The sequence below is a fragment of the Typopeltis vanoorti genome, chromosome 1, assembly GCF_054136105.1.
Source record: "Typopeltis vanoorti isolate ZY-2024b chromosome 1, IOZ_Tvanoo_1.0, whole genome shotgun sequence".
Lineage (NCBI taxonomy): Eukaryota > Metazoa > Arthropoda > Arachnida > Uropygi > Thelyphonidae > Typopeltis > Typopeltis vanoorti.
The window spans coordinates 148,289,365-148,314,558 of NC_143549.1; the positions used below are offsets into that span (position 1 = coordinate 148,289,365).

The 25,194-nt window shown below is 36.2% G+C and overlaps 1 protein-coding gene across 1 annotated transcript in view; it reads right to left on the reverse strand.

Moving 5' to 3' along the window:
• LOC150110527 (uncharacterized) overlaps positions 1–25,194 on the reverse strand; it is a 204,937-nt gene that overhangs the window by 42,816 nt on the left and 136,927 nt on the right. Inside the window, exon 7 of the mRNA XM_090394539.1 lies at positions 9,938–10,029. Coding sequence (XP_090250665.1) covers positions 9,938–10,029 — 92 coding nt within the window. The remainder of the gene's footprint in view (positions 1–9,937; positions 10,030–25,194) is intronic.

The window sequence follows — 25,194 nt, forward strand, 5'->3', positions numbered from 1 at the left end:
TAAACTTAGGACAATAATATATTATGACTGCACACCTAGTTAAGGAGTAAAGGCATTAGAAGAATAAAATGTATAGTGTACTACAGTATTTAATTAGACTGTGCCAATTTTAATATTTGTGTGCATAATTACCAGTTTATTTTGTTAATTAAATTATATTATGAAAAAAGTATAATTACTGTTTTTTAAATAATAGATTTGTTTATTATATATGTACTGTATATACATATGTATAAGGTTAATATTGAACTAGAGCCTCTGTAGTTCAGTTGGTATAGACAAAGCCCTTAGATCAGAAAGACCCGAGTTTGATTCACGTCCATGATGTGAGGAACCTTTATCTGGTCTCATTTGACTAAAGGTGAGTTGCAGTACTCACACAGAAGTAGAGGTTTTTTTTCCACCTTGAAACTTGGGTTTTTCATCCCTTAAAACAGGCAAACCAGCCCAGAGAACACAGCAGATTTACAGCATGAATACTTACAACAATATGTGGAAGAGATAGGGTCCTCATCACATGTCATTATGCCTGTATTTAACCATGAGTCACATCATTGTAGTCAACCTCCTAGGATAAGAGACAGCACATGAATGGGAATATTGAATAATGAATTTGATTAAAAATTTATTTATTGGAAATGCTAACTATAATACTTATAGGCAGCTTAATTTTCCTGTTTCGTGACTGAAATGAAAATAGATGATTCTTGCTTTATGGTATCAGTGAGACACCATCAGCCAAACTTAAAGGCTCTGTAACTGTTGCATTATTACTGATCCAGACTGCAGATCAATCATTATTTGATACTATTTCAATGAACTACAAATCATATAATTTCTAAACAAAAATATGGCATGCAATATTTTAACATGAAAAAGCAATAATAACTGAAAGCTAATGAAAAAAAATGTTGGAAAGATATCATTGAGGATGACCTACAAGTAAGCGGCAATCTAGGAGTGAGTGAAGTGGATGAACTAAGATAATCATGGAATCGCTGATCATATAGCATCTGGATATACAAGACAATAAGTAAGAAAGTTATTGGTGCTTGAAGAGAGGAAAATAAACAATGAAAAGTCAGTAATGCAGAAAGAAACTAAAAGGATTATGGTGATTTAAAGGAGTAGTACTAGAACTGAATAAAGCGGTTGGAAACAACAAATTGCAGATGTGGACAGATGACAGGCAACGCTCAACTACTGCAAATGAATAGCATTAGGAAAAGTGACCAAGAAAACAATGCTGTCAGTTCTGGCAATCCCCAAGGCAGGATTCAAACCTACAGCCTTTGTTGAAAAGTGGATACAGTGTCAACTTGGACAATCAGATTAATACGTACATTACTTTAAAGTTGCATTTTATCTCCTTTATCTTTAAAGTATGCACTATTCTTCATCAAAATGAATGTCCTATGCTGTTTCATTTACTATGCTAGGTTAGTTGAATAAATGGACATTTTCTGCTTTCTCCAACCTACAAACAGCAGAAAAAAAATTCTAACATGGAATACATGTTTGCAAGGCCTATAGATGATTTTCATTGCGAGTATGATGAAATAGGATAATTTCGATCCTGTTTTTTCTTTTATATATATAAAGGAATCTAGAATACACCGCTTAAAAGCTTCCATACAAAAGTTAGGACAAGGGCAAGTTTATGGACATACCTTCTTTTTGTAGGTAAGAAAATTATTTTGCCCACACAACAAGAAGTAACCAGAATGTAGCAAAGAGTGCATGATACTGGGCAGAAATTTGCCCTGTAAAATTCATATCTAAATTGCATTTGGTTTGAATGCAAATTTAAAGGAGCCTGTGAAATTCTAATCAATTATGCTAATCACAATAATGATGGCTTAAAAATCTCAAGGATATGGACGACAGACCCATATAAGTTCTGTTTTAAGTTCTCCGGCATTCCCTTATTCCAGGCAATAATTTCATATATTGATTGGTTACCACTAACACTGTTTATTGAACTAATAATAGTGACCTTTAGTAATGTAAAGTGCATTTCTCAAACATTCCTGGCTACAGCCCATTTTGATAAAACTGAGCAGTCTATCTCCACCCTTTACTGACAGGTGATATTTTATCAGAGGAGACCCTTTGTATGCTACCTCTAAGTGCAAAATTAGAGGCAGCATATGAAGGGTCTCCTCTGATAATTCCCAACCTTAATATTTTTCAGCTGAAAATTAAGTTGGAGGAAAACTAGGATAGAAATAGAATATAATGTGAATTATACCAACGTGATACTTGTAAAGTAATTGTTTATTCAAGTTCAGGAATTCAAGGAATTATGTATGTATAAAGAAATACAAAATATATTATATATATTAATGGGAAGAATAGTACTGCTTTCTTTCAAACAACAGTAACATATGTCAGGTTCCGAAGCTATAGAGTTCAGTCTCATATCTGGCTCTGTATATAGCTAATTTCTGTTTTTTGTTTACCGACTTATCAACATAACTTCACTATTATGTCAACAAGTCCAGGATATTCCAACTATATATGAAACCAAAAGCATGTCAAGCTTTTCTCCCTGAAAAAGATCTTCAGTGACATATCTGATGCTAGTTCCACATAGCTATCCACCTCTTTCAACAGAAGCTTCCCTAACATTCTTTCTGTATTCCATCCATATAACAGGATTCCTGAGCCACTCAAATCCCATCTCTGGAAAATTTTTATGACTCACTTTGAAGTCTTCAATAATCAAGTTAGAAATTTTTTCTCCATAAGTAAGCATGGAAAGCAAGATAAAGAAATAAAAATAAGAACAGCCATAGCTAAAAATGCCTTCTGGAAAAATAAAGATCTGCTCAGAAGTTCTGTGGGTATCGAGACAAAGAAAAGAATGATAAGAACATTAGTGTGGCCAGTTTTCATATATGGAAGTGAGACCTTGATATTCAAGAAGAGAGTAAGACAACAGACAATGCCTTTGAAATATGGTGCTATAGGAAGGCTCTGAAAATCTCATGGACAGATTATGCAACAAATACAGATGTCCTACAGAGAATGAGAACACAGAGATCTTTATTACAAGAAATGATCCAAAGAAAGATGAGATGAGACTGACAGGACATGTATTGAGGGGATCAGCAGGACAGTGGATACTAACAGTTTTAGAAGGAAAAATTATGGGAAAAGGATCAAGAGGCAAAAAACGAAGGACATGGTTTAAAGATATAAGATCATAGACAGGATCACATGGCTCTGCAGAAACAAAAAGGAAAGCCACCAAAGGAAGGTGCTACACCCTCTGACTGAGGAAGCTGCATGATGATGATGAAGCATGAAATCAGAGTTGAAACTAGATGACTGTTGAAGCATTTATGCCACAGTTCCATTTTTATACAAACTGCTCTTACTTTATTATGAACAATACAGATGGCAAAATCTTTCCCTTGCAATGCAAGACTCAAGATGCTGAAAATATTGGGTAGGTATTGCCAGAAAGTCAAAGCAGGAGAAATCGTGCATGCATTTGGAGAGGTAAAACACTCGACTTTACTACCATGGAGGTGTAGATTTCAAACAAGTGTTGCATTGACAGAAACAGCTAAAAATTTTTGATGAGATAGGGAGCAAACTTCAGTACGAAATAAAGGTTACACGTGTTCATTGCCCATTTCTCCATTTGAATGCATGTATTTTTAATCTTATAACATTAAAAATACATGCATTCAAAGGGAAGCCCTTGGAATGCACTATTTCATTCATAACTAGTAATTTCATTTGGCATATTCTTAGCAGTAAGTTGCTCATGAAGAATGCTATAGCATGGTTACTGTTACCATTGGTGCAAGTGATTTAACACATACAGAAAGGCCCTTTTGTCAGTGGCTAATTTTATGTGCCACTGCACGCTTGCGTATTGAGAGATAAGACATGTGGCAAAACATGCTTATATTGAAATTAAATGAATTATGTAAAAGAACTATTTTTTTAAACTAATATAATTTGCCACATGTCGTATCTCTCATAACGCAGGAGAAATATCGGGGACCACAAGATGGCGAGAAGTAGTCTGTCATACTTTCCTCTCTAGATGCCAATTAAAATCATCGAAGTTTTGGGCCAGTTATTCTGTGATTGGCTAAGGGTGGCTAAGGATTGACCGAGAAGCTAAGTGAGTCTAGCTTCTCACTAGAATTCAAAATTTAGGACTAAATGACCTTGTCTATACCTGGAGAATAAAAGTCATTAGCAGGTTTTTTTTTTTTCTTTTTTTTCCTACCTCACCATCTACACCCTTATCCCAAGGAAAAGAACTATGAAAGACTCTACAATTAGCTGCAAAATTTGAGAACAAAGAGATAACATGAGCTAACTAACACTCCTTTTACCTTCTGCAATTAGGTTGTCAATATCATCTCTGGAAGTTTACACGTAATGTTATCACTTTGTCCTTAAATTTTGCTAACCACCATGTCTCTCAAAATTAGTTTTTTACATGTTTCAATAAGGAAATACCATGAGTAGGAATATTTAAAAAATATTATCAAAATTATCTTTTTTTTTTTTAACCTTCTGAATATCAGTTGCTCTAATCAATTACAAATGCAAACCGGCCTACACAACATGCAACTTTCTATTTATCAAGCCTGAACAAACATGATCAGAATATTTTCTCCTAGCATCATATTCAGTGTTGAAAAGATCACCATCATCAAATTCTTGCCATGTACCCTCAAGGGGTGTACAGGATATGATAGTACTACATGAAAAATTTACATCATTACCAACTTCCTACCTACAATTTTCCTCCAAATTAGTCTGTTACTTGTCAAGACTCCAATTATCAGATCTTATATTTCTATTATCTAAGGCATCTTTGTAGCGTATCAATCCACCTATATCTTGGATCTTCCTCTGGGTCATTTCCCTACCAACCTGGCAGAGAACACTTGTTTTACTAATCTTTCCTCGCCCATTCTGTTTAAGTGACCATACCACCAGAAAATAGCTCTGCTAACGCATTCCTGGATGCTGACAATGTCAAGTTCTTTCCTAATGTCCTCGTTTTTAATATGATATTGCCATTGATGCCATCCGTTCACGCCTCTAATCTTTCTCAACAGAGACTCTCATATTTGCAGTCTCTAGTCTTTGGTCAAGTGTTTTTCTTCTGACCCAGCTCTCAGATCCATAAGTTAAAACTGGTTTGAACACTGTCTTGTATACAGCTAATTTAGTGTTCCGACTAATTTCTATCTAATTCCATATGAATTTATTCAATTGACTTCCTACCATACCAGCTTTGTTGATTCTGTTATATATTTCTATATTTAATTTACCATCTTCATTAAAAATCGTGCCTAAGTAGCTGAAATGTTTTACTTGTTCCACAGGTTCTCCAATCACAACAGTCGACATTTTCAGTGACCTTCATACCATATCTATTACAACAGTTATTCAATTTAGTCAGAGAATCTTGCAGACTTGTAGCGGATTTATTTAGAAGTATAACATCATCCGCATAAAGCAAGGAACTGACATTAACATCTCCAATTTTGATATCAGGTATAATACCACTTTCCTTCATAATGTAATCCATATAGATAATGAATAACAGAGGTGATAATGTACATCCTTGTCTGACACCAGATTTAACATTAAACAATCTCCCTGTACTTCCTTCAATTCTAACTGCTGATTTACAACTCAAATAAAGACTAAGTATTGCTTCATGTAATGCCCCATTGACACCACCATATAACTGTAGCATATTGAATAGCTTCTCTCTCTTGGCGCCTTGTCATATGCCTTTTCCAGATCGACAAAACTTAAATACAGATCTTTGTTATATTCCCATGCTTTCTCAACTAATTGTCGTAAAGCGAAGATCTGATCCTGACAGCCTCTATTTGGCCTGAATCCAGCTTGTTCTTTACCAAGCTTTTCTTCCACAATTCTTCTCAACAGTTTCTCAAGTATACTAGCATAAATCTTACCAGGAACACTCAGTAGGGAAATACCTCTGTAATTCTCACATTCAGTTTTATTTTCCTTTTTATATATGGGTACTATGAGAGCTCTACTCCAATTATTGGGAATTTGTCCCTCTGGCCACTCCTTCTGAACTATGCAGTGCAGCCACTGTAAGACTTTTATACCATCATACTTAAGCATTTCTGGTCGAATGTCATTTACTCCTGCTGCCTTTCATTTCAAGCCTTTGATGGGTTTTTCTAATTCAAGTATGGATATATATTTATTCCTGACTGTATGCGTCTTGAGTGTTGAAAAGATAATGCTAATAAATTCCATATTCCTGAATTAGTTTCTGCAAAAAAAAAAAAAAAAAGAAGAGAAAGTTCTTTTCAATCTAATCCAGCAGAATAATAATATAATATATGCATAACTTTCTTATATCTTGTATTTTTTCACTTTGGATGTATTTTTCACCTCATTTCCTTAGTCATCACTTCCACAGGCCGACCATCACGAGGATCATCTTCAATGCTTTCTCCCTAGGTAAAACTGTTTAGCTCATTTCTTTACAGCAGATTATTAAGGAGAAGCTACTACCCATAAACACCATCTAGTCGCTGTTTGATAGCACTTGGAGAAAGCCCCTCTTTAGTGAAAACCTTTATCACAGTGCGGCACTCAATTTCAAACATTATAGCCGCTTAGTGTGCCATGTATTAGTCAGTACCTCCAACTGAATGACGCAGGTAGATAGTTGAAACTGGTACACTAAGCTCTCCATAGGTGATACTATCTGTCATGTCATGGTATGTCAGGCTGAAAACTTTTGAAACCTACCTTGTAAGATATGTTTAAAAATTGCAACTTGCAAATATTCACATTTAATATTAGTAAGATTTTTTTTTTAACCGTTTCACGGCTGCTAATCATTATAATACAAAACGTTTTTCACATTACACTGAAACACAAAAAGGGGATATAACGTGATAAAAGTCAAATTTTATAGTGATGATTTCTGCACTTCACAGGATTCGGGTAAAAATATAAACTTAGTTCAGTTCTAGGGCCTCTAACTCAGCTAGTACTGACAGAGCTTTTTCGTTGGAAAAAGTTTGAATGCTGTCTATGACATGAAGAACCTTTACAGAGCTTTTCAATCAAAATGTGAGTTAGCCAGTCTCATACAGATGGTGGAAGGTTTTTCTCCTCTAAACTCTGGTTTTTCAATCCTCAAAACATAAACTGGCACTATGAACACAGATATCTACAGACAAATACTTACTGTTTTGGCAAGGAAGGCAATGAAAAACTATCTCGCTCTATCATCCCTATTTCCTAGTCAAGTAGCAGTGTTATCCTAACCAATCATCAGACTGATGTACCTGAGAAGGAGAAGAAGTTCAGTTGTGTTAATCATTTGCATGGAGCAAGAATTCGCTAACAGCAGAGCTCAACAGTGATGATTTAGACCCCAAAATTATGCTATATTCTGTTGTTCTTGGGGAAGGCTGCTTATAGTGTCTTTGGAGGAGGGAGAAGTAACTGAGGGAGAGATCAAATTTTTATACATAAAAATCTTATTTTTAAAAAGCAATTACAAACTGTATCATATTGTAAAATCTGTTGCAAAATAGAAAAAAAATAATTTGCTATGTTTAAATTTTGCAACCGATTTTCCATAATTTTTATTTCTCTCAGTATTTCCAAATATTTAAAAAGTAATGTGAAAATATTATGTGCTGAATATAATGTTATAAGAATTGCTGTAAAAGTGCATATAGGTTGACTTAATTGTAAAGCTTGGTAGGGATTAGCCAGATTAGCAATGACAAATATCTGCCAAAGGTTGTGAGGCTAAATGTTGTTAATGAAACAGGAAGCAATGACGTCATAATGCTATAGGCTCATCCAGGAAAAGTAGACCATGAGAACAAAGGAATAAGTATGGTACATAAGGAGCTTGTAGCTCTTAGCTCGCTCTCCTTTTCTCCAGTTGTTGTCAGGCTGTGTTCCCGTGATCATCAGCCATTCTCCTACAGGTGCCGGCTGTATTCCCGATGTCAGCTGCCTCCGAATATCCAGCTGTACTCTTGTAGCTGGCCGTTCTCCAGGTAGTAGAGGGTCGATAGTATCTGATCTGAAAACTTCCAATATCAGCAGTATCTTGATGAAGAAGGTTCTATAAAACTACCGCCAGCATAAGTCCTAGCAGCAAGAAGAGATTGTCCAGGAAAGGAATGGTCAAATCCTGAGGTGGTGTGCTGTAAAAGTTTTGTGACAGTTCACACTTGGTTATGTGAGTAAGCAACAGCTTTTATATCTTTGTTAAAGTGTGTATCGGAATTGTGTGTGTTGCTTAAAGTGTTTGTGAACTGGCAGTTTCTAAAATCAAAAGTGTTGTGGGAGAATAGTATATTTATTTGTGTGTTTGGATATTGAATGTGTTTAATTGTACAATTAAACACATAGTGCTAATAAGGAGTATGTAGCTAAACAAGATTTAAGTTGCTACATTTAAAGGATGAGTTTATGTTACTTGTGATCAGAGTGCACAAATTTTGTATAGCGATGTCACAAGAGACTTCCTTATAAGTTAACTTAGTGTTAAATACACTGTGAGCTTTATTGCACGAATTTTACATTCTTCTGTGTGTTAAATGGTTGTGTGGTTTAACTTCTCAATAATTTATGTCCTTTGTAATTATTGTCTTACAAAAAAAAAAAAAATGTTGTGTTTTTGTAATTACCAATGCACTATCTCTAAAAAAGAAATTTACGAACCTGCAGGCATAACAAATAGTCATGACTTGCATTTTTGAGAATTAGTATATGTTTTGTGATTATTTCCTGTTTTTTCCCACCCCATCTTTTAAACAATATCCAATCAAATTAGGTGGTGCAGTCGAAAATAAAAAATAAATTTCCTAATTTGACTTTGTGCGAGAGTGGAAGACTGCACACATTAGACTTACTAATATCACTAAGTTTGTCTAATAGCAAGGGGGGGGGACAGAAATAGGTCACAAAAGGATTAACCTCGACAGGCTTGTGTTTGGAGTAGAGACATAGACAAAGAGTTTGAACTGAATGAATAAAGTAAAGTAAGGTTAAGTTAAGACACAAGTTAAGATAAAATAGATGAATTTAAAAGATATATTTCAGTGATTACACCACATTTTTTTTATTATTCAGTTATATAAAACACTGAAATAATAGTTCCCGACAAGTTTCGTAAATCGTAGGATTTACATCTTCAGGGGGTAAATAGTATAACTTAAAGTTTAAACAAGAGAATTAATAAATACAAATCATACCCGTCTGGCTATTCATAAAACTCAAATAGCAGAATGCAGATATATAACGTTATTGATGTTGAACAATACTGGACGATGTCACGTGTTCTTGTTCATACAGTCTGAGCTCAGATTGAGGTAGATTTTTTTTATTAGAGCTGACCACACTTGATGGAGAATTAAACCTTGATTTTTATTGCATTGGGTTGGGTTTTTTAGCATATTAGCAGCTTCTTTAAATTTTCTTATATAACTGTTGTTTTCTATGTATGACATCGCTGTTTTATGCCAAAGTACATCATGTCCAGTGGAAGTGGTATGGAAAGCAAGACCCGTTTTTTGTTCTCTTTATAAAGTTATATATCTACATTCTGTTATTTGAGTTTTATGAATAGTCAGACGGTTATGATTTGTATTTATTAATTCTCTTGTTTAAATTTTAAGTTATACTATTTACCCCCTGAAGATGTAAATCCTACGATTTACGAAACTTGTCGGGAACTATTATTTCAGTGTTTTATAACTGAATAATAAAAAAAGGTGGTGTAATCACTGAAATATATCTTTTGAACCAATTAGCCACAGAAGTCTATGCCTGCAAATAGATGAATTTAGTTCTGTTTTAAAATAAAATAAATAAATAAAATAACGTAAATAAATTTTACAATATAATGAAATGTAATGATATGGCTTACTGGTTTCCTGTAATTTGGAAGCTTGTCGAGTTTGAGATATTTTCATTTTTTTTGATACTGGTGATTCTGGAATTTTAAATATAAATGCATCCCTGAAAATATATTAAAATTATAATTAATATAATTCTGTTTATTACACAAATACCAAATATGCTTAAGCAGCACAACAAATTATTTTTAAAAAAATTATTTATACACATATTGCCACCACTGTGATAAACTAACGAATCTGGATTTGGCTACTTTTCAGGAGGAAGCAGTTTTATTGAAAACTGAATTGAAATTAAAAACCAACACATTCCTGTTTTGAAATTTAATGCTACAATTATTACCAACACAGACATTCCTTTCAACTTATTGAGACAAATTTTGACCATCAGTAATAGATCATTATAAAAGATAAATATTTGTTTATTGCGAAAAAAACATTTCTTTCTTTTTTTTTTTTTTTTTTTCACATTTGCTAGTTTAGCATGGTGGTGATGATATAAAACAAGATTTTTATATCAGATTTAGAAAACAAACAAACAAAAAAGAATATTATTATTATTCCTCCAGGGAGTCAAGGACTCATCAATGGAGGCCATACATCAACCACACTAGATGTCGTACCTTTTTCTTAAATTCATTCCCACTAGATACACTCACTTCAACAGGCAAGCTGTTCCACTCACTCACAGCTCTGTGAGAGAAAAATCTAGTTCTTATCCAATTCTTTCATTGCACATAAACTTAATTTCCACAGATGCTCCTTGTAAGCCCCGTTATAATGAAAAATTTTATCAACCAATATCCCATAACACACTCTCTCTCAAAAACAAGATTTTTATATCAGATTTAGAAAACAAACAAACAAAAAAGAATATTATTATTATTCCTCCAGGGAGTCAAGGACTCATCAATGGAGGCATTACATCAACCACACTAGATGTCGTACCTTTTTCTTAAATTCATTCCCACTAGATACACTCACTTCAACAGGCAAGCTGTTCCACTCACTCACAGCTATGTGAGAGAAAAATCTAGTTCTTATCCAATTCTTTCACTGCACATAAATTTAATTTCCACAGATGCTCCTTGTAAGCCCCGTTATAATGAAAAATTTTATCAACCAATATCCCATAACACACTCTCTCTCAAAGATTTATAAACTTCTATCATATTACCAGTGTCTGCAGTTCACACACTCTCAATCTATCCTTGTAATCTACATTCTATAATCCAAATATTTTTGTAACTCTTCTTTGCAGCTTTTCCACAGCTTCTTTATCCCTTTGGAACCCAGAGACCAAATGAATACACAATAGTCTAGGTGCAGTTGTATCAAGGCAAAATGACTTTCATATTCTTACATGTAAATATTTGTATCAACATTGCAATTATCCATGAGTTGTATTTTCAATTTTTGTTATGTAATCTTTTAACTTCAACTTTCTATCCACCAAACTCCAAGCATAATCGCACCAATATCATATGCTGTTGGATATTGCATCATGCTAAAAGTGCATACTTTTACACTTACTAACATCAAATTGATACCCATTATTGTTTGTCTACACTTCCAGCCTATTAAAATCACACTGCAAATGCTGCAGATCAGTAGCATCTCTGATTGCCCTGCCTATCTTTATATCATCAACAAACAAGATCTGCTGTCAGCACCTTTGCAATATCATTAATGTATAGATTAAACAACTGTGGTCCAAAGACTGATCCCTAGGGCACTCCACTGGTCACCTTAAATCTGGCAGTTTTTCACATCTGCCACTTTTGGATACCTGTCTGTCAGCCACACAGTGAGCAGCTGACAGATAGGTGTCAGAAAGCCAATACTTTATATTTCAATTCAACAGTTTATATTCCAATCCCATATTCTCTAGTTTATACAAGAACTTTCATGTGGTACTCTATCAAATACCTTAACAAAGGCCAACAGAATCATAGTGCAGCCATTCTCTTTATCCAACTCAGCCATAACATTATTATAAAATATGACTTCCCTTTAGTAAACCATGCTGGTCCTTGCAAAGTGTATCTTGCTTGTCAACCCATTTGTTACTAACTTCTCTAAAACTTTACAGTTACTCCAGAGATAGTGACATGTCTGCAGTTAGATGCATGAGTCTCAGCACCATGCTTGTTCAAAGGGATTAATCACACATACTTTCCATTCCTATGGAATCTTTCCTGAGCTAAGACTCAAATGATACAACTATGTCAAGGAACTAGAGCAGTATGGTCAAACATTACTTTAGCACACATGCTGATATCCTATCTCTTCAAACTGCCAAATTTTTATCCAGGTTATACAATAGCTGTAGAACCTTTTTTCTCACGCATTTCTATCTCTTCATCCAATGTAGTGGTAGCACTGCACTGTTTCATACACCAAGTTTGAATGATTTGGTGACACGAGCACTCATTTGACTATTCTCATCTGTTAAACGTGTAGACAGACTTATGTGTTCGTCATACATGTTTATTTTTTAACGGTATAAATTAGAACACAGTAAAATAAGTGAATAATAAATTTATTAACTTATTGCTGATATTTCGCTGGTGTTATAAACAGCATCATCAGAGCACAAAAACATAGTTTGTCACAATACGCGAGACTATAACAACATGGTGTAATCAACGGACTAGTTAAACAAAATTGTAGCAGCAACACAAAGACTAGAGTCCTGATTTTGGCACCCTCTATCTGAAAAAAAAAAAAAAAAAATTGCAGCTATCAGATAAGAATAGAGTCCTAAACAGAGAAAAAAACCGGTACTAGTTTTTTCTTAAGATGACTGTCTCCCAGATTTTTAGGCAAATTCATACAGGTTGAGATTTGGAGTGTGTTTCAGGGCTTCTGTCACTCCTAAACAGAATTCTGGGAGACAGTCATCTTAAGAAAAAACTAGTACCGGTTTTTTTCTCTGTTTAGGACTCTAGTCTTATGTGATAGCTGCAATTTTTTTTTTTTTTTCAGATAGAGGGCGCCAAAATCAGGACTTGATTTAGTTATTCACTTATTTTACTGTGTTCTAATTTATACCGTTAAAAAATAAACAACATGTATGATGAACACAAGTCTGCCCACACGCTTAAGGATTCTTCACGGAGACGAGATCATACGCAAGACACGACAATATGGTAAGTGGAAGTTAAAATTGGCGCGGCAACTGAACAGGTTAGCCTTCTTACAGAGGTGCCGAGACACCAAATTAATACCGAACTGTGTTAAAATCAAAAACAAGTTCCACTCGGCCAAAGCCCAATGCATTTATAAACGAGCGAGTGTGCTGCTATTAGGTGAACAGATCAACGCCACTTGTCTGGAATTAGCAAAATCAAATTCAACCATCAACGCACTACGTGAATCACTATATAATATTCTGAATACGAAACTATGGGAGCTCCTAGATAACATCACTGACACAACGGCTAAAAAATCAACATAGTCAAAAACCGACACCAAAATAAGTTTGAAAATCTCCAACAACGCAGCACTATACAATGACCACAATTACAACAAGACCTCGTCGTCGTGAATTTATCTTCGCTCACCTTAAGCAAAGAAGCCACTAGTGCTTTAAGTTGAGGGCACAATTTTGGCGTGACTCCTAAACAAGTTCCAAAAGCCGAAATAATGGCGTCCATCGAATGGGGCATATACAACCTGCCTCCAATGATAGCCAACAACATACGTTTAGATGTGGCCAACATCCTAATCAAGTCAAAGCCTCCCAAAAATAATATCCTGCATAAGGAAATCATTGCTGTAAAAGAGCTACAGAATAATAGCCAGATTATCATAACAAAAGCAGACAAAGGGAATGCAACTGTGGTGATGGACACAACAGAATATGAAAACAAAATGCACACACTGTTACAAGATCAGTCAACATACAAAATTATAGATCACAATGCCACCAACACACAAAAGAATAAGGCACGTAAATTATTGAAAAAAGTCACTTCCTAATCCAAAGACACAGTAAACAAACTCAAGCCCTTCCATGCTAAAACACCTAGGATTTATGGAGCGCCAAAAATTCACAAACAAGGTACACCCTTACGCCCAATTGTGGACAGTATAAATAGTCCTACATACAAACTGGCTAGACATTTAGCCAAGCTACTAGCCACCCTCACAAACAATTCTCCCTCCTTTGTCAAAAATTCAGCCCACCTAAAAAGCATCTTACAACACCATACCCTAAAAAGCTCAGACTTAATAGTAAGCTTTGATATCACCTCACTATTCACAAATGTACCACTCATATTCTCATGATATTCTTTGTAGCTTTTGAATTTATGAATTTTTTGTTTAATGAGAATGCACACCCATTTTACCCAAATTCTAGCTGTTCTTCAAATTCTAGGGAGACATTCAGATTTTGCACAATTTAAGCATATTCTCATAATTTTATATTTCCCAAAAATACTATATCCTTTACACTCAATTCCTCTTACTATATCCAACTCTGAAAGCCAGGTTTCAATCTACTGAAGTCACACTTCCCCCCCTGATATATTTGAACTATTCAAATTCACAATAGATGCAGGATATTTCACTTGGAAAGGGAAAATATACAAACAAATAGATGGGACAGCCATGCCTCCCCCCTTTCCCCCCAGCCAACTTTTACATAGAACACCTGGAAAAACTAGCAATCAATACAGCCACTCTCAAACCAACACTGTGGCTACGCTATGTTGACGATGTGCTTGCTATTTGGCCACATGGCCCAGAGACATTGAAAACATTCTTAGTGCATTTAAATAGCCAACATCCACTTTACAATGGAACTGGAAACTAATAACTGTCCGCCCTTCCTGGATACACTTATCACACATCTTCCAGATGGTTCCCTAACATTTTCAGTTTTTAGAAAACCCACACATACAGGGAGATATTTACACAAACGATCACACCATCACCCTTCTCAACAATATGGCATTTTAAAAACACTAACCCACAGAGTGAGAACAATCTGTTCTGATGACAACACTCTTGCTGCTGAACTGGCTCACCTACTCCACACCTTCTTGCCAATGGCTATAATCCACATAAGATAAACAAAATACTAAACGCTCCTAAGAAACCCCTCCCACTATCCACAAGCTTAAGAAAAAACTAGTACCGGTTTTTTTTCTCTGTTTAGGAACTCTAGTCTTATGTGATAGCTGTAATTTTTTTTTTTTTTTTTTCAGATAGAGGGCACCAAAATCAGGACTCTACTCTTTGTGTTGCTGGCTACAATTTTGTTTAACTAGTCCATTGATTACACCATGTTGTTATAGTCTCACGTATTGTGACAAACTGTGTTTTTGTGCTCTGAAGATGCTGGTTATAACACCAGCGAAATATCAGCAATAAGTTAATAAATTTATTATTCACTTATTTTACTGTGTTCTAATTTATACCGTTAAAAAATAAACAACATATCTCATCTGTTTCTGATACTAGGATACAGTCTGCATAGACATTCTTTACTTGCCGCATAATGATAATATTCTCTTGGGTTTTCTTTAGCTTGTGCAGTCAATTATTTCATATTCCAACTTAACTTTCTATATAATACACATAACTTTGCTGGCCTGAGTTTTATATAATTTCATTATTATTATTGCATGGGCACCTCCATGGAGTTCCTAAGACTCATCACAGAAGATCCAAATGATCAACACAATATCTATCGAATCTCTCCTTGAAATCGTTAACATACAAAGCACTCACAATCGACTCAGACAACCCATTCTAGTCATTTGCCCTCTCTAACTGAAAAATATGGTCCTCACATCCTTGCTAACCACACTTTTACCCAACTTCCACGGATGACTTCTTGTTTTGCCCTCACTCGCCAAATACAGAAACATTTCACCTACATCAATCCTATAAAATCCTTTAAACCTTTTATTTCTAGTGGTTTCGGTGAATAACCACCTTTTTTTGAAGGTGGTTTCCTAGCAACCAGTGGTTTCTCAGTGTAACTGAAGCTTTTTCTTCTTGGTAATCAAAGGGTTAAGTAACTTAAATGTGTCTATCATATCCCACCTTCTTTCCCTATCAATCAACATTTGCAATCCACAAGCTTCTGGATCCTCTCCGTCACTTCTTCATCTTCAAGAAACCAGACCTGAGCATAGTAATCTAGATGTGGTCATATCAAGGCTTTATAAAGAGGAATGATAACTCTCTTATCTTCTCTGTTTGTTAGTGTGTTTTTCAATAACCAAGTAATCCTATGAGCTACCCTGGCTACTTTAGTAATGTGCCCTCTAAACTTCAACTCTATCTACTACCCTAAATTCCTGGCTTCATCAATTTCCTGAAGCAGTTCCCTCAGAGTTTCCTCCTTCGTAAATCTTTTCACTCATATTCTCATGATATTCTTTGTAGCTTTTGAATTTATGAATTTTTTGTTTAATGAGAATGCACACCCATTTTACCCAAATTCTAGCTGTTCTTCAAATTCTAGGGAGACATTCAGATTTTGCACAATTTAAGCATATTCTCATAATTTATAATTTCTCATAATTTTATATTTCCCCAAAATACTATATCCTTTGCACTCAATTCCTCTTACTATATCTAACTCTGAGAGCCAGGTTTCAATGCATATTTTCTGCAAGTATTATATATATACAGGGTGTTCGGGATAAATTTGACAGTTTCGTAAGGAAAAAGAAAATCTTCTTTGTATCTATTAAATTTAATGAATTGACAAAAAAACATTACAGGCAGAGTTAATTACAATACTATCAACAAGATTTACTCAAAATAACCACCATTAGCATCGATCACGGCTTCAATTCTGCTTCGGAACCTCGAACAAGCTGATGCTACAGTCTCCCTGGGAAGGGCCGCAAAAACTGTTTTAATTTTATCCATTAACTGGGCTTTTGTATTACTGAAAGTGCGATTGGTGTCTTTTTCAACTGCGCCCCATACAAAATAATCCATGGGGTTAAGGTCTGGGGAGTTTGGAGGCCAAACATTTGGACTGGTGAAGTCGTAGAAATTTTCAAACAACCATTTTTGACTTTTCCCAGAGGTGTGGCAAGGGGTCGAATCCTGCTGCCATACATACGGCCTACCATTGGCTACCCTTGTTATCCAGGGCTTGACTACAGTTAGCAACTCCACGAACAAAGCCCGAATTCCAATGCCAGGGTTCTTCAACACCTGTTCCTGCAGATTTGCGAGGAATTCTGCTGTACGAACGCAATCAGATCGTCTGCTAGGGATCTTTCTTCTTGCTACATCCTCGTAGTCACCATTGCAAGTCTCTAGTTCATGCCTGATTGTTTTTACTGTATTCAGGGAGCATTGGGCAGCAGTCGTAATATCCTTATTTTGATGGCGGGCACGAATCATCATGATACAAGTTATTCTCTTCCATGATTCAGGTGGGTTCCAGCTATCCATCCTTTCTGACATCTTGTATATGAATGAAGAAGGGTCCAAACTTTTAAATGAAGAGAAGTGTGTGTTAATACATGTAACTTACGGAAAAATATAATTAATTATAAATATGTCAAATTTATCCCGAACACCCTGTATATCATTGGCATCATTTATGCATATACAAGTATCCCTTGATATACAGGGTGTTCGGGATAAATTTGACATATTTATAATTAATTATATTTTTCCGTAAGTTACATGTATTAACACACACTTCTCTTCATTTAAAAGGTTGGACCCTTCTTCATTCATATACAAGATGTCAGAAAGGATGGATAGCTGGAACCCACCTGAATCATGGAAGAGAATAACTTGTATCATGATGATTCGTGCCGGCCATCAAAATAAGGATATTTCGACTGCTGCCCAATGCTCCCTGAATACAGTAAAAACAATCAGGCATGAACTAGAGACTTGCAATGGTGACTACGAGGATGTAGCAAGAAGAAAGATCCATAGCAGACGATCTGATTGCGTTCGTACAGCAGAATTCCTCGCAAATCTGCAGGAACAGGTGTTGAAGATCCCTGGCATTGGAATTCGGGCTTTGTCACGTGAAATGAATGTTGCAGCCTCTACTATGAAGCTTGCACTCAATGAAGACCTCCGCTACTACTCATACAAGCGCCGCAAAGGTCAGCTGCTTACAGAAAAGGCCCGTGAAAAACGTTTGATAAACGCGAAGAAACTTCTAAGCAAAGTGAAACATCCTGCGGAACCACAAACAATCTGGTTCTTTTCCGATGAGAAAAACTTTTGCCAGGATTTATGCAGGAAAAAGGTACTAGATCTAAAAAAAGTACTAAATTTTTATTTGCTTTCGTATCATTGCTCTATTTAGGGCATTTTATGGTATTACTACCTTATTATCATAGATGAATGCAATGCAAAATGGCTAAATTAACACATGTCCAACAAATATGAAAAAAAAAAATGAAAACAAAAAGTCAAACTCACCTCACTGTAGTCATCTATGAGTCCAAGAGTCATAGATGACTACAGTTGTCAATCATCATAACAGAAGTCCCAAATGCACTTAACATGTGTATTAATTTACCATATAATTTTAGTCTCATTTTAGTGTTTAAAATAATGTAACATTAAATTTTTAGTCATTTAATATGCTATTTACATATATATGGGGTTTCCACTCACAAGAAAAACACTGGAAGTTTTTATTCCTTATTTTTAACAGAATTTGCTAAATTAATTAATTCTTCTGACAATCAAGGAAAAGAAGGAGTAGCCATTGTATTCAACACTAAATACGAGGCTAATCTTCTTGAATGGCAGGCAATTTCAAGTAGAGTGATGTGCTAAATTAATTAATTCTTCTGACAGTCAAGGAAAAGAAGGAGTAGCCATTGTATTCAACACTAAATACGAGGCTAATCTTCTTGAATGGCAGGCAATTTCAAGTAGAGCGATGTGGGCAAATATCAGAATGGGGAAATGGACAATGAGACTTATATGTGCCTATGGTCCCACAGAAGGTTAACCTAAGGTAGAAGTGGAGGAATTTTTTGAGGTTTTAGAAAAAGCAACTGACACAATGAAAAATGAAAAGTTGGTTCCTGTTGGGGATTTAAATAGCAGAGTAGGAAATGATTGTCAGACATACAAAAATATTTTGGGAAAATTTGGAGAAAAGAGCAAAGCTAATAATAATGGCAAATACTTGTTGGATTTCTGCTCAGGACATGGACTGGTTATTACTAACACCATGTTCCAACATAAAAATGTGCACAAATTCACATGGAGAGAAGAGGCAAGGAATAAGAAAAGTCTCAATGACTATATTAGTGTTAATGGTGATGTTTTCTCTCTGGTGCAGGACACTAGAGTTTACAGAGGATTTGAAATTGGAAGTGATCACCATTTAGTCTTAAGCATGATAAAATTGAATTTCATATTGAAAAGAAGAACATGTAAGAAAGTTTTAAAATGAATAAAAGTTGAGCAGCTCTCAGATGTGAACTGTAAACTAAAATATACAAACATTATTCAAGAAAAAATGAAAGAGTTTGAGAACAGGAATCAAACCTTGGAGATTCAGTGGCAAGCTCTGAAGAAAACACTAAGACATATCAAAAGTTCCTGGCTAATAAGTCCACTTGTGCTCTTAGAGAATACAGAGACAAATGTAAGAAACCTAAACACTGTGTAAAACTAACTAAAGTCATGGGAGGACTTTGGTAAGAACAATAGAAAATAAATATCAAGAAGGTGGTAGATGTTCTGGAGGTTGTTGAAGAAGCTCAGAAATGGAGGAAAGAGTGCTGAAAAAGGAATTAGAGATGACAAAGGTGGTATAAAAACTGGAGAAAAAGATATCCTTGAAGTATGGAGTAATTACTTCAAAAAATTGCTAAATGAAACTAGCAGTGATAAAAAACACTGACCAGGCATGCAATCAGGAATACATATCCATGCTTGAAGTAGCCATCAAAAGTCTGAAATGTGGAAAGGAAGCTGGAGTAGATGATATCAGACCAGAAATGCTCAAGTATGGAGGTATAAAAGTTTTACAGTGGCCAACCTGCATAGTTCAGATGGCCTGGAGAGAAGGACAAATTCCAGATGATTTTTATTTTTTTATTATGTTGGGCCCATATACAGGAGGTTGGCTGGTCAACCTATAGTATGTTAGTACCGTATATGGGTGATGGGTCGTGAAAGGAGAAACTTGTTTATCTTTGATTTGAACGCCTGTATATTGTATTCCTTGGGAAATACTTCAGTTGGAAGACTGTTCCACAGTACTGCAGTAGCAGGGATGAATGAGGAGGAGAAGAAGAAACTTGTTCTGTGGGTTTCGAGGTGTACTGTAAAAGAATGTTGGGCGGCAGCTGTACGTGTTCGAATGGGCTTGGTACAGGGTGAGGGAATTATTGATGCTGTTTCAGATGAACCTTTCCCATGAAAGTATTTATAGAATATACAGATTGCAGAGACAAAGCGTCTATGTGAAAGTGGGGGGAGCGAGTTGGCGAGGGATGGGTCATTCATTAGTCTAGTTGCTCTCCTTTGTATTGAGTCAAGCATTTTGAGGGAGCTTTTTGGAGCCCCACTCCACATGTGAGAGCAGTATTTGAGAGCTGGGCAGATTTGTGACTTGTAGTGTTAACAGCTGTTTAGAGGTGAAGTAGCATCTTGAGCGAAAGAGAAAGCCTAGTTTTTTGGAAGCTGAGGATGCAATGGTTGTGATGTGTTTATGCCTGGAGAGGCTTCATATCAAGGTAATTCTGAGAAGAGAAATTTCGTCTTGTTTGTGAATTTGAGTGTTATCGAAAACAATGCTGGGGGAAAATGGTTCTTTTTTGTGAGAAATAAGACAAAACTGGGTTTTACTAGCGTTGAAGTTGACAAGGTTGTCTGAGCCCCATCGGAGGATGGCTTGGAGGTCGGAATTAAGGGCAGTGGTGGTTGATGTTCTGTGGGTTGAAGTGAGTTGTGTAGGGTAAGGTTTGCCAAATGAAAGGGAGGAATGTAGTGTGCTGTCATCTGCAAAACTGTGTATTGGGTTAGAGGTCAACTGAAGTAGGTTATTGATATATAGAAGGAAGAGGGTCGGTGAGAGAACTGAGCCTTGAGGGACCCTGGCATTAGTTGGATGGTGAGAGGATGGTGAGAGGATAGCCGTCTACCATCACACATAGTGTGCGTCCAGACAGGAAGCTGGCAATTCTCTGCAGAAGTCCCAAGACAGTCCAAATGATGGGAGTTTGCTTTAGTAAGCCTTTGTGCCAAACTTGGTCAAAGGCTTTGGAGATATCAAGTGCAACTACTTGGGATTCACTGAATTTCTCCATAGCGCTTGTCCAGTGATGGGTGATGTATGAGAGTAGATCTCCTGTTGAACGGCTTTGGCGGAATCCGTACTGGTGGTCGCTAAATAGCCTGGTACCTTCAAGATAGATTAGGATTTGAGAGTTGATGATTTTCTCCACTACTTTAGATAGGACTGAAGTGAGTGAGATAGAGCGGTAGTTAGATGGTAGTGATTTGTCACCCTTTTTAGGAATGGGTTGAATATAGGCCAGTTTCCAGGTTTTGGGATATATACCAGTGGAGTAAGAGAGTGTGTACAGGTGACATAGGATAGGAGTTAGTTCAGATGCACAGACCTTTAGAATAATTGGAGGAATTCCGTCTGGACCAGGAGACTTTTTTGTGTCTAATTTAGACAGCAGGTTTGTGATGTCTTTTTGGCAAAAGGATATAGGGGGCAATGTATATTGGGCAGTTGGAATGACTGGAGGACATTTGCCATTGTCAGTTATGTGTGCATTGCAGATCTACTCTCACACATCACCCATCACTGGATGGGTGATGTATGAGAGTAGATCTCCTGTTGAATAGCTTTGGCGGAATCCGTACTGGTGGTCGCTAAATAGCCTGGTACCTTCAAGATAGATTAGGATTTGAGAGTTGATGATTTTCTCCACTACTTTAGATAGGACTGAAGTGAGTGAGATAGGGCGGTAGTTAGATGGTGGTGATTTGTCACCCTTTTTAGGAATGGGTTGAATATAGGCCAGTTTCCAGGTTTTGGGATATATACCAGTGGAGTAAGAGAGTGTGTACAGGTGACATAGGATAGGAGTTAGTTCAGATGCACAGACCTTTAGAATAATTGGAGGAATTCCGTCTGGGCCAGGAGACTTTTTTGTGTCTAATTTAGACAGCAGGTTTGTGATGTCTTTTTGGCAAAAGGATATAGGGGGCAATGTATGTTGGGCAGTTGGAATGACTGGAGGACATTTGCCATTGTCAGTTATGTGTGCATTGGAGGCAAAGTGTGATGCCGGGAGGTTAGCTTTTTCTATGGGTGATGTTGCAAATGAGCCATCTGGGTATGATAGAGGTGGGAATAGTGTAGGGCAAAAGTTATGGCCAACTGCCTTGGCAAGGGACCAAAAGGCACGGCTTCCATTTGGACAGGCCGCAAGCTTCCTGCCTTTTTGCCTGTTCAAAATCTGTTTTGGAAGTATTGATAGTTTTCTTGCATTTGTTTCGGGCTTCAGTGTAGGCACTGAATGAGGATGGGGTTCTTGATTTGAGCCAGTTGTGGTATGCCTGATTTTTCATATGTACTGCCTTGGCACATTTTTTAGAGAACCAGGGTTTAGTTAGGGGATGGCAGGTCTGAGTAGTGTGGGGAACATATGCTTTCATGCCAGCAAGGATCACTTTGGTGATGCGTTCGGTGCATATGTCTGGACTGGAAAACCGGAAACAATAGTCTAACCATGGGAATGAAGCATAGTAGTCTCGGAGACTGTCCCATTTGGCACTATTATAATGCCAAATTACTCTTGTGTGGGAGCAACTGTGTAGGCGTTGTTGCATGGGGGGGGGGGGGGAGATAAGCACTAAGTTGTGGTCAGAATTACCCAGGGGGCTTACTACATTCACTGCATATTTGGAGGAGTCATTAGTAAGGAAGAGATCTAGGGTATTTGGGAAGTGGTTTGGGTTATCTGGTATTCTGGACAGTTTTTGAACAATTTGCATGCGGTCATTAGTGACTGCAAATGTTTCAGTATCTCTGCCTGCAGGATCTGTATGACTGGAAGAGGAAAGCCAATTGGTGTTATGGACGTTAAAATCACCCAGGAGGATGATTTCCCTGTTTGGGGAGTGGGAGTGGAGAAAATCAACAATAACATGATTGGAGTAGAGCTCATAGTATCCATATATAAAAAGGAAAATAAAACTGAATGTGAGAATTACAGAGGTATTTCCCTACTGAGTGTTCCTGGTAAGATTTATGCTAGTATACTTGAGAAACTGTTGAGAAGAATTGTGGAAGAAAAGCTTGGTGAAGAACAAGCTAGATTCAGGCCAAATAGAGACTGTCAGGATCAGATCTTCACTTTACGACAAATAGTCAAGAAATCATGGGAATATAACAAAGATCTGTATTTAAGTTTTGTCGATCTGGAAAAGGCATATGACAAGGTGCTAAGAGAGAGCAGCTATTCAATACGCTACAGTTATATGGTGTCAATGGGGCATTACATGAAGCAATACTCAGTCTTTATTTCAGTTGTAAATCAGCAGTTAGAATTGAAGGAAGTACAGGGAGATAGTTTAATGTTAAATCTGGTGTCAGACAAGGATGTACATTATGAAGGAAAGTGGTATTAAACATGATATCAAAATTGGAGATGTTAATGTCAGCTCTTTGCTTTATGCGGATGATGTGATACTTCTAAATAAATCCGCTACAAGTCTGCAAGATTCTCTGACTAAATTGAATAACTGTTGTGATAGATATGGTATGAAGGTCAGCAATAACAAGACAAAGATAATGAAAATAGGCAAAAGCATTGAAAATATCAGCTGCATTGTGAATTGAGAACCTGTAGAACATTTTAGCTACTTAGGCACAATTTTAAATGAAGACGGTAAATTAAACATGGAAATAGATAACAGAATCAACAAAGCTGGTGTGGTAGGAAGTCAACTGAATAAATTTATATGGAATAAGAGAGAAATTAGTCAAAACACTAAACTAGCTGTATACAAGATAGTTTTCAAACCAATTTTAACTTATGGATCTGAGAGCTGGGTAAAAAGTAAAACACTTGACCAAAGACTAGAGGCCGCAGATATGAGAGTCCCGAGAAAGATTAGGACATGAACAGATGGCACCAATGGCAATATCATATTAAAAACAAGGATATTAAGAAAGAACTTGACATTGTCAGCATCCAGAAATGCATGAGCAGAGCTAATCTCAGGTGGTATGGTCACTTAAACAGAATGGGCGAGGAAAGATTAGCCAAACAAGTGTTCTTTGTCAGGTTGGCATGAAAAAGACCCAGAGGAAGACCAAGATATAGGTGGATTCATACGGTAAAAAGTGCCTTAGAAGATAGATATATAAATATAAGATTTGACAATGTTGTAGCTTTGATAGGTAACAGATTGATTTGGCAGAAAATTGTGGATAGGAAGTTATTAATGATGTAAATTTTTCATGTAGTACTATCATATCCTGTACACACCCCTTGAGGGTAAATGTAAGGAATTTGATGATGATGATGATAAATAGTAAAATTGGTAGCTGATAAATGTTTCAATTTTTCTTTTGCCAAAAGGAGTCCATTCATCAAGGGAGTTTGTAGTAGATTTCTTATTTGATTCTTATTTATTGTAACTGCTGAAAATATTATTTCAGTTGCTGCTGATGAATGAGAGAGGCACAGTAAAGTTTTAACTAATGTTGTTAAATTAAGAAACATTTGTTCTCCTACAGCATTTTTCATTTCAAAAACACATGAATTCTTGACCTTTTTTACAATCTTTTTACATTCTTCAAACTTGCCATTCTTTATATACATTTTCTATGTCTAAAAACTGACCATTGTCGGCTGGATTTCTCTTTCCAATGGGGTCCAAATCATGCTGTGCATCAATAAAAAGTGATTATTCATATTAAAATATTTAATTTTTCCACTTGTTTTCACTGTTGTAATGATCTTATAACACCGAGAAGTATTTGAATAGTGAAGACTATATTTTCATTGGCTAATACCAATTGGATTGCGTGAGTATGGGATCAGGGGGAAAGAAAAGGTTAGTGAACAGTGAGAAGGGGAGGGAAAAAAAAAGAGAAATCATGTTTGTGTCACTGAATGTGACATATGGGGAGGTGGGAGAAGAGAAAAATATTGAACTCATAAGTTTAACTCTCATATTATTATTTTAATTATTATTATTCAGAAGAAAGAAAGTACTAGATCTAGTACGAAAGTACTAGTGGTGGTCACCCTGCTTATACTAG